The sequence below is a fragment of the Dromaius novaehollandiae genome, chromosome 15 (assembly GCF_036370855.1).
Source record: "Dromaius novaehollandiae isolate bDroNov1 chromosome 15, bDroNov1.hap1, whole genome shotgun sequence".
In the NCBI taxonomy this organism is placed as follows: Eukaryota; Metazoa; Chordata; class Aves; order Casuariiformes; family Dromaiidae; genus Dromaius; species Dromaius novaehollandiae.
The window spans coordinates 12,166,674-12,184,036 of record NC_088112.1 but is presented as its reverse complement, the minus strand read 5'-3'; the positions used below and the strand labels follow the sequence as shown (position 1 = coordinate 12,184,036).

Below are 17,363 nucleotides of genomic sequence, written 5' to 3'. Positions count from 1 at the left end.
CAAAAGGGGATTGAACAGCAGCTCAGCTTGTGAAATCAAGGAAGACAAAACCATCACAAGCCAGAAATCCAGTTCCATCTCTCAGGGCTGGGGAAAGCAAAGAAGATTTGGTGCTATGATCTGCTTCAGCAAACACTCCCAGAAGTTTAGCAAGGCCAGACCTAGGTCACCCACTAAGCAGTGTTTCTCCAGAAATGAGCTAAAGAAATCCTACAGTCCAGTAACCACATGGATTAAACTGACAACAGGTATCAAGGCTTATTCCTGCTGGTGAACTCAGAGCATTAGCACTGTAATACCAACAAGACAGCCAAATATTCTTGCAGTCTTTTAGAGCAGGCAGAAAAGGCTTCTGTTCTTCTACTTAAGAATTACCATACCTCATGCAAGCAGATTTCAGGGTGTGCTCTTGAAGCAGAAGATAAAATATCCTTACTTAAATCCTCTATCTTAAGCCAATGGCAGTGAAATTCCAAGATTTTTCTAAAGCACTTTGATGCAACAAATACTGCTAACTTCCTACCAGGGTACACAATCCCATGGATCTCTCTACATAGAACATATTCTCCAACTCGGGTAATACTAGTGCCACAGGTGGCTGCCCTCCTCTTTCCCACTACACACCACAAAAGTGTAAAACAACCTTTATCAGAGTGAGCCTTCCCAAAGGATTCGAGAACAGCCAGTCACAGAAGAGAGTGCAACGCAGTGCTTTCCCTCCTAATGTAAAGATCCACCCCCTCCCCTTTTCTTTATAAAGCGTTAAAAATTACTTCCTTGCAGCGAGAGCATCACCCATATCCCTTTATGAAAAGATTCCAGTGCTGAACACAAACTGGCAGTTATAATTCAGGAAAGATATACCAGAGCTACTGCTGACAGCTCTCCAAAACGATCAGCTCAAGGTGCAGCAGCAGACAAAATAAAACAATCAAGAAATCAGGAGAAGTGAGAACAAGACAAGAGAGCATCACTTGCTCCTATATTACACACCAGTGCCCTCATAACTCAGTTCTGCAGTCAGGTCTGTTCTCTACAACTCATCGAGGACACAGCAGTGTTACAGATATACAGAGAAAAGCAGCTAAACTGACCAACAACAGCACCTTAGGAGGGGCGATCAAAAAGGCTGGAATTCTCCACCATTGAGGAGAAAAGGGGTGACTGCAGTATATGATATCGGGAAGGCACCTTCTGCAAAACCAGAACCAGGAGCACCTTATGAAACTAGTAGGTTGAAATAAATAAAAATAAAAAGTACTTCCTTAGATAGCAGGCTGTAAACTTCCCCATCTCCTGTGGCAACAAGTCCTGCAAGGCAGACAGCATCAACAGGCTTGCAGAGAAATTAGGTGTTTATGGCCAACACTTCCATAGAGGTCTAGGTAGAGATATGCCCTCACATCCCTCATGCGACAGCAGAAATAGGGAGTACAAGGGAGAGAAAGAGTCACTCCAGCTCTACCCGCACACCACTCAGCCCAGCATTGCATCTTTAAAGGGTGTGGAGATCACTCAGCTTTTCACCTGAAGTCCAGGTCACTAGGTTTGAAATGCCTTCTCCTGAATCCTAATCTCTGAATGTGGGAAAGGACCAAGTAGCTGCTGTACGAGACAAAAGGAAAGCTAGTACTCTCTATCAGAGAGCAGCTTTATTTCCAAATGTTGTTACGTAAGCAGGATGCAAACATCACTACCCTTCCACCTCCATTGTGCTTGCTAGTGATACCAGGGTGAGGGCAGAACGCCTCCAGCATCCATACACTAACAAGCACGTACATGCTTTGGGGCATGCTACAGCTGCTGTGCCTACAAAATGGCTGACGTTTTGGCTCAGGCTCCTCACCCGTGCAAGGCCCAAGCCTGTTACCACAACTCAGCATCCCTCCCTCAGTCAGTACGTTAAACTCTTCTTTGGGCAAAAGAACAACGGACTGCTTGTCAAGAAGGGAACCTGGCTATACGGACTCGCCTGCCCTAACAAGATTAACCTTACCAAATGGTTGCTGACATAGACTATAACAGTCCTGGTGATTTGCAGCAATAAACTTCAGCAAATTAATTCCCTAGACAGAGCTCAGCAAAGAAAGTGAGATGAAGGTGTCAAAAATGACACTTGGAAGCCCACAATCACTCTGATGCACGCTCCAGGCAAGCCTGTCACCCCCCAGCCAGTGATTCTACGCGGTCTTCGCCTGTCGCATTTACGCTTCTGTGTGCTTTGAGATATCAGGGCTTTCAGATAAGCTTAGCACACAGGAAGAGAAAGCATGGCACCACCTTTAAGGCTTTTCTGGTGAAGCCATGAGACAGGACTGCACAGCGTCAAAGATGGCTACTAGTAAGAGGAATCCTGTTTTTAAACTTTCTCTCATCTGCTTAAATAATAAGATAGAACTGTGAAACACCCCAGCTCTGTGGGTAACGTTTTCTGCAATGCTACTGACAGGTAACTTGCATTTACTGAAAAGCACACACTATCATCTGCTGCAGATACACGCTTGTGCCCCACCCTGGAGCCATCTGCGAAGGTCCGCAACCAGCTGGAGCGCAGAGGATGGAGTTGTGCCAACCAAAGGACATCTCCAAGTCTGCAACACAGGCAGAGAAAACCCAACACCTGAGGAAGGCAGCTCTTTAGCAGGATGCAGAAAAGCCTCTTATTAGGGGAGAGAAGAAGAAAAAAATCTCTAAGTAGTAGCAACTTTTCTATGCAGTCATTGCTCCATCCTGATTTCAGACCCGCTGTACTCAACGCATGGGAAGACACAAGCCAGTCTTAACAGTTCACTTTCCAGTACATTCTGAAAGCGATAAAAAAGTCAAAGCCTTACAAATGCTGGGGTTACTTTTCAGAGATCTAGGAGAAGCATCTTCTGCAACACTCTAAGGGCCCTGTTAGCCGGCTAGAGCTCTGGAAACAAATACACATGCACATTTTACTGCCGTCTGTTCAGTTCATGAAGCCATACTACACTGTCCCAAACGTTACACTAGACTTCTCAAAAACAGTGAGTTATTTTTCTGAAATCAGCTTTAATTTTAAGACAATGGAGCCGATTTTCACACTTCCAAATTCTTATCATTCAGTGCTTCACAATCAGCACTGGAATTTATCCTCACAATATTGCTGTGAATTAGAGAAACAGAATCCCATTGCAAAGATGAAGATGCAGACAGAAGGTAAACATAGTGATGTGTCCAAGGTCGCACAGGGCAAGTCAGGAACTGATCCTCATTCCCCATGCCTTTGCCACAGAACATTCGAAAGGCACCACAGCTCCTGAGACAATAGCTTCTTACTGCCTGTTCATGGTATCACCAGGAAAAACATACACCTCTATTTCAGTCCTAGCACTTCAACAGTATCAACAAGAAGGAAGACACCCCAGCAGTTTTGGAGAGAAGAATTAAGACCATTGACACATACTTTTAAAAGCTACATCGCCTTTCTGATTTGGGCATCCTATTTGCAACAGCCTCCCCTCCCTCCCAATCCTTTTCTGTAGGGTTTGTCCTGCGAGGACTGCATTGACTGTTGGGGCCAGGAAAAGACGTTGGTCTTGCACCAGCGGCAGTACACATGTATCACAGTTATCATTAACAGGGACACACAGCAGCAACACACAGTCTGAACAAGCTAAGAGGAAAATCTGCATCTTTTTAACTTATTGCAAATTGGATTTGTCCATGAATCTGAGAAGCATATATTTAAACTATATGTAAACTAACATACAGGCTAACAGCTGCAGTTCTGAGTTACACTTGCATATTCAGACTTCAATGTTTTGAGTTACACATGATCAAGACCTACAAGTCTCCAAACTTGAGAGACCTCTTTCAACCTGGACCCCCAAATTTGCCATGCTACAATGTTTTGGAGGAAGGCAGTCTTCCACAGACTACAATCATCACTACATGAAAACATGAAACATGTCACTGCCATACAGGAATGACCAAATATTGGGTTTTTGTTTGTTTTTTTTAATTAAAGTCTGTTGCATATTCCTCTATCAGTCTTCTAAATTTGGTTTGAGCTGACTTGGCAGAAAGAAGTGCAGGGCAGGGGGAAGGGGAGGGGCTTAAAGAGCTCCATTTTTAATTAATACATACCAGAATGGCCATCAGCTGGAAATACATCTGCAAAAGAAAAAAAGAAAACATTTGTATTGGTTGCAGCTGTAGTGCAGATCATATTAAAAAGGTCCCTCCTCTCTTCATTTGTTTGCTTTAACTAAACAGAGGAAGTATTTTCTTAGTATCCCAAAGTTAAATATCAATCTAGCTGGGAACCTACCTCAGTTCAACCACTTGTCCCGAGAAAGATCTTTAAGAAGTTAAGAGAGCATTTACCTGAATGTATTGTTCTCATAAACAACCTTCTAAATCAGCTTCTAACAGACAGTAGTTAAGGAATAAAAACTTTGTGTGGAGCACTGTTCATCTAGCAAAGAGCTAGTCCATGAATCTCACCCACCCCAACCAGTGCTTCTGAATGGAGACCTACATCTAACTAACACAGTGACCAGGCCAAGGGACCACAGACAGTAGCCAAAGTAAAATCAAGACAGGCATTTTCCTGACGGTTCTTGGTTTTCGTAGCCACATGGCAAGTCAACAGCTATGCCTGGCTCCAACACAGCACATACACCAACAAACAGGCAGACAGAGGCATGCACCCATCACCCAAACACAGCATCCACATGCGAATAATGCCTTGGCACATCACGCATCACCCAAGAGGGAATGCTTACCCTTCCCACCTTAGATGGCTCTGCGAGCAAGCAGCACAGCCCTCTGCACAGAGCTACTGGAGTCTGCAGGTGCTCAACTCCTGAGACAACAGATTACTCAACCCTCCCACTCCTCAAGCTCTTTCCTGCTTGAGGTACAAGTCCTTTTAGTGCAAAATCCTGTTTATTTTGAAGGGCAGGAATGAAACTGAGAGGAAGAGGTTTTTCTGAAGTAGCTCAAAAGGATCAGACAAAAGATTCATTCCTTCCAGGGGCATGCAGGAGAGCATGTTTGGAGAAATCCTGTTAGCAAAGGCTCCACAAGAAGCTATGAAACAGCATTTGAGAGAGCAACACATTACATTTTCTTTAAGGAACTTGGAAGAATAGGGGGAAGGGAGGCTGACAGTGAGCCAAGGTTCTCCTAGGACAGAGGGCAGGCCCCTGGCTCCAGCTTATCAGCTGCCCAAAACACCATTCAGCTGGAAAGTCACAAGAAAGCCGCAGCAAGGACTATCCCTTCAACAGGGCAACGCTCTCTGTCCTGGGCTCAACCAACACAGACAGCAAAAACACGCCTCCCCCCAAAACTGCTCCTATTTCTCTACCTTTGACAGGGCATTGCATTCAAGGTATCATCAGGCTGGAATCCTTTCACCCACCTATGAGCAGAAGCAGCAACCGAACAAATCAAAACTCCCTCCACCGTTATACAGGCTTATGATTTGTGGGCCACATTGAAGGCATTATCTTAGAGAAAAGCCAACCCAACCAGAAAAGCAAACCTCTCCACATCGTGGATCCTTTGTAGACTGCATGTTCCTACTGCAACCTTCCACCAATACCTCATCACCAAAGCACATCTAACATCTCATATTCTTGTAATGGTTACTGATGAGGTCAGGCTCCTACAGCAGTCAGCAGAAATGCCCTGCACTTGATCTAACAGGGCCCAGAACAAGAGGCCATTTCTGTATTTCCCTGCTTCCCAACTCCCAGCCAACTTCTTTACAGAGGAACAAGGTGGAAGTGCTGGTTAATGCATATCCCACCTGTTTGGATCAGCTAGCTGCACGGAAGATCAAAAACAAAACAAAAACACAAAAACCTCACAAAACAAAACAAAAAAACCACACACACAAGTGGCTAAGAGAAGGAATTCCTCCATGCCAGCCAGCCAAAAACTACAGGCCTTGGCAACCATTCCCCTTGCTGCACCACTGCTAGATGCAATGCTCCAGTTTGCAATCCTGCTAGGCTGTTCAACCAATCTTTCATCAAATGCACTGAAGCCTGGCTAGCCATCTGCATGGCCAGCCAGCCAACCCGCTTCTGAGAGGTTCAGGCTACCCCCCTTCCTACTCTCCCCTGCTTCTTGAAAACATGACTGCTGCCAAATCAGGTAGCAACCCCAGGTAACCCCTAAGGGACGTTCTCCTATCAGGCATGTCATCACTGCAACTCATTGCTTGTGTTCCCTCAATGCCTCTGCTCAGCTTGCAGTTGCATCCCCACTGCCCCATCCAGCTCCCTGGAGATGAGGGGCAAAGGCTTACCTGGCTTGAGTTTGGCCACCATAACAGATTTTCCACCACATTTGCTAGAAAAGCAGTGGAAACTCTTCAGTGGCTTATGCCACTAGAAAGCAAGGGCCACACATGACAGCCAGGGGCAGATATTGCTCACATTCACTCTCACAGTTCTGCTAGCATGACTCCAGTGGAAGAACGGCACTTCCCTGTTCTCCAGTCCTCTGCCCTACTGTCAGAGGGAGGCTGAGCTTCCTCAGGTCATCATACCTATGATTAATGCGGATTTGAATCCAAGCTTTCTGGAGTGGAGACCCAGAGTTCTGGACCTGCATGCAGCTTTTCCCACGGCAGAGAACAAGCACAGAGCAGTCAGTCAGCAGGGCTTATTCCTCTGAGCAAGAGAGGTGCTTGGAGGACAGGTGTGAGGCAGGGCGAGCCAGAGGCTGCCAGGCACAAAGTCCCTTTGGGATGCCTGTTTCCCTGTTCTTCCCTGCAAGCACAAGTGACTAGATTAGAAATTAGCCTGCCAATTAAGGGCAGCATCTGATGTGCCCAAGAGAAGTCTAAATCAGGCCACACTTTCTTTTCCTAAGGAAGCCACGGCAGGGTGGAAGGAAGTAGAAACGTGCATGGCCGGCAGGCCAAAGATAAATCACTAAGGCTGTTCTCCAAGGAGCCCATTTAACACACTTTGGGACTGTCATTGCCAGCACAGTTCGGTTCCTTTCCCAGTGCTGTCAAGGTTAAAAATCAAAACACAAAGGACCCAAGCACAAAGACCATGCTGACACTTTGCTTTACCCAACACCGAAAGGGCTGAACCTAGTAAACTGGACCCACTGATTTCACCCACCGTACACACCTTTTTCCTATCTGTGTTCCCTTCAGGGAATCCCAATGTTGGACACGCTAACACAGGCTGGACGCTGCAGAAGTAGACATGGGCAAGGGCGATGCTCCACAGCAACTCTCCATCTAACCAGCTGCCTGCCAAGCACTGGGCAGTGCCGGTGTCAGGCCACAGCAGTCTTATCCCACTCGCACTGCACCTCCTAGCTAAGTCCAGCCCTACAATGCTAGGTCAATACAAAGTAATTCCCGGGCAACCAAACAGGAAGGAGGACAAAGTAGCCAATGCTGCAATGTAAGAGAGGAAGCTCTAAGAAATTTGGGCTCTGTGGTCTCACGTTTCCTCCCCCTTCCTACATGCAGACACTTCATTTCTCAGCATGGGTCCAAAACCAGAAAGTCTTAGAGTTGGTGTTTAAAGAGCAGGATTATAATTACTACAGGCACTGGCAATCTCTTCATCACAGCACCAATCTCTGCCAAGCGAGGTATTTCCCAAGCACTCTAGCACCCGACTCGGCTCTGTATGCTATCCGTACAGCCTCCAACATCTCAACAGCAGCAAAGTTCCATGAATTTCCCTGCTATCAGTAAAAAAAAAAAAAAAAAAAAAAGAAAAAAAAGGGAGGGGGGGAAATAGGAAAGGAAAGAGCAGAAAGAGGTCAAGGACCTATGCTGTAGCTAGCAGGATGTTTGGGAGGGCACTAAGCATCCCTTACAGGACTGTCATACGAGGGTGCAGACATTTTACAAAGGAGTTTGCTCTGAACGCCAATACCCGGAGTTGCAGTACTAAAAGCTCAGGGGACATGACTAAATTAAGGGCAGCCCTTCCTACCTTAGGGGTATATGTGTGTGTGTGTGTGGGGGGGGGGGGGGGGGGGGGGGCCACAGAATCCCAGTATTTGCCTGCTGATATTTTTAAACACAGGAGGAGACTGTATGTTAAACTGGGGCATTTAAAGAGAAAAACTGATGCATCTACATACATTCCCCCTCCCCAGGGATGATTTGGCCACTGCTACTATTCAGGTATCTGGGACAGATCCAGAAAGGCTATCCCACTTGCAAGCCCAAGCCTCCTCTCTGCTGCTCCCTCTGCTCACTGCAGAAGTGCCCTGCCAATCAGGCTCCTCCATCCGTCCCCATCCTCCACCTATGCTTCAATGCCAAATTCAGACACCCTCCCTGAAGGTCTGCCTTCTCTCCGCTCGAGCGCTACAGGGTGCAGGTCCCCATCCCCAGCCCTCCTGCCAAGGATGCTGCCTCCTTCCAGCAGAGGCCAGGGAGAGAGTGGCTGAGGACAAGCTCCTTAGCCCTGACGCAAGAGAAACACGCTGACTCGTTATTACAGCAACCCACAGTTGTAACCGCCGAGAGGGGCAACAGAGCCGCAAGCAGAGCTATAGGGAGAACCAGCCCAGCTCCATGCACTCTACAGGTCCCCTAACATGCAATTATCCTTCCACTTTCCCAACTGAGAAAAAAACCTCAGTGGACTTAATGTCACCTGCCTTTCACTGAGGCACGCCAGCTGCTACAACTGTACTGGTGTGGTGCTGAGTGTGCGCTGCTCTCCTGTAAGTGCAGAGGCACAAGCAGATGTGACAGTAAGGCTCTCAGTCATACCCAGTATGACACAAGGCCACTAAACACAGCCACCATCTCATCCACAACCATCTGCATATGTTGCATTTCTTCATCTATAAGGCACCGGACAGACACCAGATGATTTGTCCTGCCTACATACATGTGAAGTTATAACCAAACCACCTTCCATGCTTTGCAGACAAGAGACTTGGACATAAGCAAAAAATGACCTCTCCAAGGTCATGCAGGGAACTCAGCAGCAGAGACATGACCAGAACTCAGCAGTGTAGGCTCAAAAGCTGCTGGACTGCAATGGATTCCCACCAGAGGGTTGGGGAAGGAAAATCCTAATGGATGGCAGGAACACTGAGGAATGGGACCACTCCGCTCCTCCTAATGTAACCTTCCACCCAAGCAGGGAAGTTTCTATTATGCTCCTTTGGCTATGAAGGCAATCTTCCCAATACAAACAGCACAGGTGGAGAAAAAGACTAAGTTACATAGTCCAACGTCTGCTGTGAAGAGACCAGTGTTGCTAGAATCTCTTTTCCATCCCCAGACAACATTTCAGCTCAAATCTACACCACCCAGCTTCCCTTCAGAGGCTTATATAGTGCCTGCTCAAGTTTCTGAGACAGCTACAGGCCTCTTCAAAGCAATGCTCAATGGAGAAGGAGGCGAGGTCCGCTAAGAAAAAGTGGCAAAGCAAGAAACCCCAAACCCAAAGATTAGCATGGCCAATCATGTCCCTCCCAAGATCCTGCTCCCCTCCTTCCTTACCTGCAGAGCAGGCTCAGGGAGGGTCTGGCTCTCAGCAACCCAGATCTTCCCAGCCCTCTCCAACTGCCAGGTCTGGGCAAACGTGCTTCTTAAAAATGTTCGGTTATTATAATAAGAAGTATACTCATCCCCTCAAATGGAAGCTGAAGTTGGAGATGGGAGAAAGACCCAACCCAGATAACAAGTTTTTCTCATTCATGTTGACTACCGCTAAGACACCAACAAGGTCTGTTCAAGAAAGGGCTAAAATAAAGTAACTACAGAAGCACTCATCAGCTCCCGATCCCTTTCTCTGCAAAAGCATCCAGATCGCTGGACCCTCATTGGATTTTCCCTGGTTTTCTGACCTTGCCATCCAGAGGAGAGGCCTGGTTCTGTCTCAAACAGTCAGACATTGTTTGAAGACACCCCAGTCACCTTTGCTAGGAGGCTGAAGAGACACAAACAGCATGAGCTCTGACATCAATTTCCCACAAACCATGTGGAATCAAATCCTTCAAATGGATTTTAATGCAGAAATGACCATGGTTTTTGTGAAGTTCAGCTTAGGTGCCCCAGATGACTGTGTACTTGAAAAGGGATGAAGACCTCTGACCTCAAAGAGCTGTGACAGCAACACTCCCAGAAAAATTACTTACTCCAAAATGAGACCATCTATATGTCTGAGATAGCTCCACAGCTTTGAACTCACACCACGCACTAAACTTAATTAGTATCTTAATGCCAATATTAGGTCTCCTCCTGACAACAGTGAGATGAAGGAGAGAGGAGCTGACTTAACATGGTTGTGATTTTGACAACTAACCAAACACAGTCACCAGTAGGCCAGGCACCATACTTGGTAAAAAGCACCTTTCAGAAGTCTACTTGGAAGAGGGGTTCAAGCCTCTTCTCCAAGCAACAGAGATGTCAGTGGGCTTCTGGGGAACGCATCCAGTCAGACTGACCAGAAAAAGTGACAGCCCTCCAAACAAACAGCCCTGTAAATCCAACACTCACATATGCACAGACACGCAAAAAATAACTAAGGTCACGGCTGTTTTTTATCCCAGCCACTTATCAATGCTTGTGTTAGAGAGAACAAACACTGGACATTCTCCCACATTAACCCCTTCAACCCCCATCCCAAAACTGAGTGAGAAACAAAATATTGCTGCTCAAACCACAAGCTGAAACACTCCTATTAATACATCAGATGAAAACCTGCAGACAAACTACAGAACGTTAAAGGAAGGAGCAAGAGAAACTCCGATTACTGTTCCCGTGAAGCAGCTGGTGATCTAGCTCTGTCTCACATCCTTTAACCACCAATAAGCCTGAAGTGATATCATTGGGAGTCTCCAGTCGATCCACGCAGGCAACCTCTACATAAGTCAGGGCCCAGCATATGGGGGGTGGGGAAGAGGCCAAAGGTACCAGAACTATTCTTTAAGTTACAGGATATTGAACAGGCAATAAAATTTCAGGTATGATAAACAAAATTAAGATGTCTCAGGGAGACTCTCGTTAAAATAAAGGAACCATTTAGGTGCAGCAGAGAAGCTAACAGGATCCCACTGTGTGGAAACTGATACTGGTTGGGGTTTCCCTATGACAGGATTGTCACATACTGCTCTGCAACACTTTCCTGCACACACATAAAGGGCAGGCGGTCCAAGAGCCAAGAGTGAAGTTTTACCTAAGAAGGAAAGCCCAGTCAATGATAAGCAAAACAGACACATTCTCCCCACAGAGGAGGGGAAATCTCCCCCTCCCGCAGGGGACATCACATCATCGTAGCTAGAAATCCAACCTCTGAAGGAAAGATTTCCTCACCCCTCCCCACCCCCAACTCCCCTGGTATTATAGGCATGCCCCTTCATCACACAAGGATGCCATAAATCCCGGTGACATCCCCAGGAACTGCAAATTACAAGGCTGCCTCCACCTTATTGCTGTGGGCAGAGCAGGGGCTCTGCAGGATACACAAGGCAGCAAAGTGAAGAGAACATAATTATATCTCTTAAGTGAATCAGAAATCCCCAAACTCATAATCTGTTTGAGATGCTCCCCTCTCTGGCCCAGTCAATCTGGTTGGTTTTAATCAAACCTAACAGCTTTTCCAGTCACTCCCCAAACTTCTTCCTTGCTTGGTTCCACTTTTCTACTGTAAATTAGATCAACTCAGATTTCAACTCCAAATGAAGTAAGAGGGTTGTCTGCCTGAGATCTGCCACGTCTCTTCCAAAACTTCTTCAGAGCTGTAGTTACAGGTTTAATTCCACATTCTAAAAACATGGGTCACTTTTACATGAAATTCCTCCCTGCACAGATTAAACGTGTCGCATTTATCATTCTCTGATTAAAAAGGGGGAGTTAAAACGGTTCACATGAGAATGCTATTGTAGGCTGTCAGGAAGCCAAAATAAATCAGTCCCCCTTTTGCTCAGCTCAGTGCAAGACCCTCTGCGGTGGAGAGGCAATTTCTGAGCAGTAAGAGGATGCTTTAGATCATATTAGGCATTCCCCCAAGCTCCCAAAGTTTAACTGGGAATTGGGAACTGAAATTAATGCGATTATAGTCATGAAAGCGTCATGCTTTGTCATCTGAGCACGTGGCAAAGACACCTCCAAGATATGCTTTTTTGTCTTCTTGGGTGGAATCTCATGCACAAATATTCTATCACTTTCCAGTCAGATTAAAACCCCCAACTGGGATGCACTTCTCTATATCTTAACACTTGCTGTCATAGTCAAGTAATTTCTCAGTGCCATCTTTACACATAGTTCTTTGCTTGGTTTTTCCTTCACTTGCTCCCCTGCATGGCCTTGTATCTAACTTGCCAACGTGAACCTGTCTGGAGGTACGCAGGTAGGGCAAAGTGATTCAGTCATTCCTTTACATGTGTCTTCTTGCGCTAAACGAGGACAAGAACACTGCTATCTACAGAGATGAGGGACTTTGTTATTAAGGTCAAGCCTTTCTCTTCAGTAGGCTTGTTCAGGTTTGGGGGAGAGGGGGATTTTGTTTGTTTTGGTCATGAACGTTGTTCCCAAGTCGAGTCTATATCTGGGAAGAACTACAGTAAAGATATAAAATTACTGCAATACAACTTAAGTGTCTTGCAGGAAAAAACTCAGCGTCCCTTTTGTAATATTTAATACACAAAAATGGAAGATGTGACCTTGAAGAATCTGGAAAAAAAAAATCTTGTACTTTGAATTGAAATGAATGCTGGCTTACTAAATGTTTGAATCTTATTCATTAATTACAAGTTCTCACTATTTCATTCCATCACTAACTTCTTTAATCTGTAAGTGCGCAAACCAGATAGTCTTACACTAACATTTGGTAAATTAATAATCACTCATTTGCAGCACTGACCATAAGCTTTCAAAAACACAGTTAAAATGAAAAAAATTCAGAATGAACATAGTGTGAAGGCTGAAAACATGTTACAAATAACCTGATGAGCGAGCGTGCTAAGTATTAAACAACCCACCCGTCCTCTGACAGCATCTTCAAGCTACCAAACAGGCACGTATGACACCACCACCCAAACTTCTCCAGTCAGTCTCCCCACGCTCTTCTTTCTCTTACTTTCCCATATCAACAAAACTCTATCCTTTCCTCATTTCTGTGGCTTTTACAATTTCATACTTGTTTCCCCACATATTTATTCATTAAAAACTCACCTCTTTTCTGTGTTTCTGACTTCTTAAAACCTACCGTATCTAGCCCTGAAAACCCTCTGTTCTCTTCACATATGCACCCCACAGGCAAGTCAAAAAAGTCAAATGACTATTGGGAAATGAGGAGAAAAGATAAGCAATCCCCTGAGCCCTCCCGCTTGCCAGCGGATCTGCTGATGCCTTCCAGCGCGCAGCCATGCCCTGCAGACTGCAGAGTCACTCTGCAGGAGCGAGGCACACACAGCCGCTCAGCTGGAAAAACATGCTCAGCAGTACGCTTGGGACAGACTCTGCTTCCGCCCACCACCCCCTGAACCTCTGGGGCTGCATCCCCCATACCGGATTGGGAGAATACGGACAAGCATCATCTGGCACCTACCAAGCTTGCACAGACCATGTGCATGCTGCCTTCCTGGGCTTACGCAGATCCCTTACTGCGCCAACGCCCAGAGCGCAGGGGGAAGGACATCAGCATATTTCCACCCCTCCTACCCAGTTTTCCAATCACAGTTTAAGTTTGGCTTGTGTGTCAAGGACACATGACGTTCACAGGTCCCATTCAAGCCCCCATGTCTTCCAAGTGTCCCAAGAACCTCCCTAGCTATTGCTGTTACCAAGGGTGCTCTGAAGAGCTTGCTAACAACCAAGAAATAATACTGTGGAGCTCTAGAAATGCTTCTCCTCTGCAACCTTCCTCCCGGATCAGAGATGCCAAATCAAGTTTCTTCACACACAGAACTTCCTCTCCTGGGCTAGGAGGTCAGGGCTACTTTAGGCAACAAGCTAGGAGTGCAGAAAGGTACCAGCGGGCACATAACCAGGTATCAGGCCAGCTGTCTCCCAAGCATGTTACAGACCTTTTTTCAGCTACTTCGAGGGGAGCCAAGCAGGAAGTTAACATGTTTCCCCAGAAACACAGGTTAGGGCAAGTTGCACTAATACATGCGTATGTTTGCGTGCACCTGAGAGGCAACCAGATGGTCATCTTGTAGATCAAATGAGCAAGGGTATCTGCATCACCTATTAGTACCACCAAAACCAGACTGAGCTGCACTAATAAACCTTAGTCACAGAAACAACCACCTCAATTAGGTCTTTGTCATTTCTAAAATAAATGAAGGCTTCCATTTGACCAGCCGTGCCAGAGCATTCAACCTAGCCGAAACTACTGAGGCTCAGCATGGTCACCACCCACACACCTTCAGCCATGAACTATCTGCAGCAGAAATCTCTACCAAACCTTCCGACTTGTGACCATATAAAGGAACGGGATGACTCAAAACAAAAACAAACAACAAAAAAAACACAACAAAATGAAATCACAACCACCCTGAAGTACCATGCCCTGCTGAAGCCAGCTGCCTGCCACGTGTTACTGTACAGCACTACAACACAGGAAAGTGTTGAGGCAAGCTGCTGCTTTTAAGTCAGCTTTGTTCCAGAAGGACATTGAAGATAAACCACAGATAATGCAGGTATTAGATCAGTCAATTCACAGCCTCTCCTCTCTCTCCTTGCACGTCACAGCAGAATATCCCCAAGCACATGTAGCTTTAATGCTGCATGAAAAGCTCTTGACCATATCAAACTCTACAGTAAGTTTCAAACCTAAGCTGGGGCTGTTGGCTCATTAAGGATGGCTTCTGCAGTTCAACCAATATCTGCAGCCCTGTATGATCTTGAAATCAGCAGAGCTACAATACGCCATGCATTGATTTGCTCAGAAAAGGCAGTACACCCAAGCCTGCCTGCACAAGCCCCCCAACTGTAGTACAAAGCATGTGCTCTTGTGAAGAAAAGTTCAGCTAGGACCATTTTCTGAGAACCTGCAATTAGAGGATGAGCCTATGTTTAGAAACATGCTGACACTCCACTTGACCACAGCTTCCACAACCCTTCCCCAAAAACCATACATCTTGCACAGTATTAGAACTGCCATCAGCAAACCTCTTTTTCCAAATGTCTCATGCCAGTTTTTACTCCACTGCTTCCGCACCATCATATGTATACCCACTTCTCCCTTCAGCTAAGTGATTCAGACTGACCCTGACCTGGGACTCTCCCCATAAAGAATTCCAGTAATTGGTTTATTCAAGGCCAAATTCAGTTCCTATTTGTTCTGATCACCAATTATTGTTGACTAAATACACAAACAGAGGCTTTAAGTTCTCTGCAACTCCGTAACTCTGCATTAGCTTCTTAGAGTCCCTTCCTTATCTCGCCCCTTACCTGCTAAAGTCATGCAGCTGCATCATTTGCTACTAGATTTTCAGACTAGCTGGTTATTTCAATGCAAGGAGAAAAGTCTTCTAACTCCATTAACAGATCACTAAAAATGCCCTGCATCTACAGAACGAGTTCAGAACAGAAGCACAGTCGTAAGTGGGAAAAAAGCAGCAAATGCAGACCTGGCCACACTGGAGACCACATATCAACACAAGGTACCCAGACCTTTATTCTTCCTCACAACATGACTTCTTCTTGCCCATGCAAAAGTTCTGGTTGGATGGCATTACCACCATATGAGATCCCACAGCTCCCTGTGCCTACAGCAAACCAAGGATTTGATGAAGACAGGAAAGTCCTAAATGTCAGGAAACATGGAGGCTTGAGCCCTTGATGGCAAGTCAGTATAGGTTCCAACACCAAAATGACAAGAGAATATTTAAAAGGCCATGACGCAAATGTATATCATAGCTAGGAATGAACAGAACCCACCACTCCCAGGTGGGCTTACAGTAAGGGCAGAGCAAAGAGCCTTCCTAGGTCTCCTACAGGTTGTGTGAGATGTTTGGCAAGGCAGCTGTACCTCAGTTTACCTTGGTCACTGAGATGGGAGCAGAGCTTCTCCAAGAGATCTGTGATCATAAAGGACAACAAAATCCTCTGGTGGTATGCAAGTGTATTTAAGTTCTCATTAAAATGATGATTTCTTTCTTAAATCCTCACTGTTTGAAGCGGTAGCAACTGCCACGATTGGAAAAAAAAATACAATCTGGTCCAGACGATATGGCTTTCTACTAAGATGCCTGCTCCTTATTTAGCCAACCAAGTGCCATCACTGAGATGGTGCCTGACATTCTTTACAAAGTAGTTTCAAGCATGCAAAGAATAACCTAATGCTATCCAAGTCAGCATTTGGTGTTCCCCTGAGGATAATTTCACACAATTTGAGAATAGTGAAAGGCTCAGGTGTCATAACTTGGAAACAAGAGTAGATCATTGCAGCTCCAATGCCCTGATTCCTAGCCCCGCTTTCTGCACTTGATTCGACTTCACATCTGATCCAAGTCCTTATTCTATCCAATCCAACAGTCCCAGTGCAAACACCCAGGGTATCACAGGCAGCAAAAAGCTTAAAGAAAAGAAGAAAAAAGTTGTAGGATTTAAAGAGAACACGGAAGAGAATCATCTAGTGATACTTCAGACCTGGCAATCTAGAACTTCAGATCACGGCAGAAGAAAGCATCGAGTCCCAGTAACTGGGGACAATGAGTCAGCTCTCCGGGAGCTACACCGCATTCCCCAGCCTTCCTGAAACAAACAGTGCAGAACAGGGCAAAGGTCCAGCACAAAGCTGAAGGGCAAAGGTATGCGGGGGAGGGAAAACACCAACCTGCACTTTTTTGGAGCAGTATGTTTCAGTTATCTGAGTGTCCCCTGTCCCCCAAGGGAACGGGAAGACTTACTCAAACTTGAGTTGTGGAATTAGAACAAAACAGTATTTCAGAGAGGAAATCTGGGGGGTTGGGGGGGGGGGGAGGGAAGGACTCCTGCTGTGATAGCAGAGCTCTGTTGCAACGAACAGTCAGAAGAGCTCCACAGTTACGTGCCACGACAGAGCAAGAATTGCCCAACACTTTGGAAATAGGTGTGTGCTGCTCTACCAAGCTGGATACCCAAGCAAGCACATGTGCGCGTCTACTCTAAATGCGAAGAGATGCCAAAGGGAAATAAGCTTCCCGTACATCTTATCTCCAGTCCTGGAGACTGGTTTCAAGGAAAGTCCTCTGGGGAGTTAGTCAGCGAGGGGTGAGAAGCTAATGAATGTTTCTCCACATTTTTCTCAGTACTGGTTGCCAACCCAGCCTGTGCTCTGGCATAAAACAAAACATGCTCTCTCTCCCAACAATAGTCAGCTAAGCTCTGATGCTTGCTACTAGGAACTAAGGTGTGCCTTCTGGAAAGTACTACTTATCCTTCAAGT

At 45.9% G+C, this 17,363-nt stretch overlaps 1 protein-coding gene across 5 annotated transcripts in view; it reads right to left on the bottom strand.

Annotated features, from left to right (window-relative positions):
* The window catches only part of LARP1 (La ribonucleoprotein 1, translational regulator), a 54,676-nt gene that overhangs the window by 32,637 nt on the left and 4,676 nt on the right, over positions 1–17,363 (bottom strand). For 3 of the 5 annotated variants that reach the window (XM_064520907.1, XM_064520906.1, XM_064520908.1), the window contains exon 2: positions 4,114–4,140. The exons of the other annotated variants lie outside the window; for them this stretch is intronic. In XM_064520907.1, the coding sequence (XP_064376977.1) occupies positions 4,114–4,140 (27 nt within the window). The remainder of the gene's footprint in view (positions 1–4,113; positions 4,141–17,363) is intronic. 5 annotated transcript variants of the gene reach the window in all.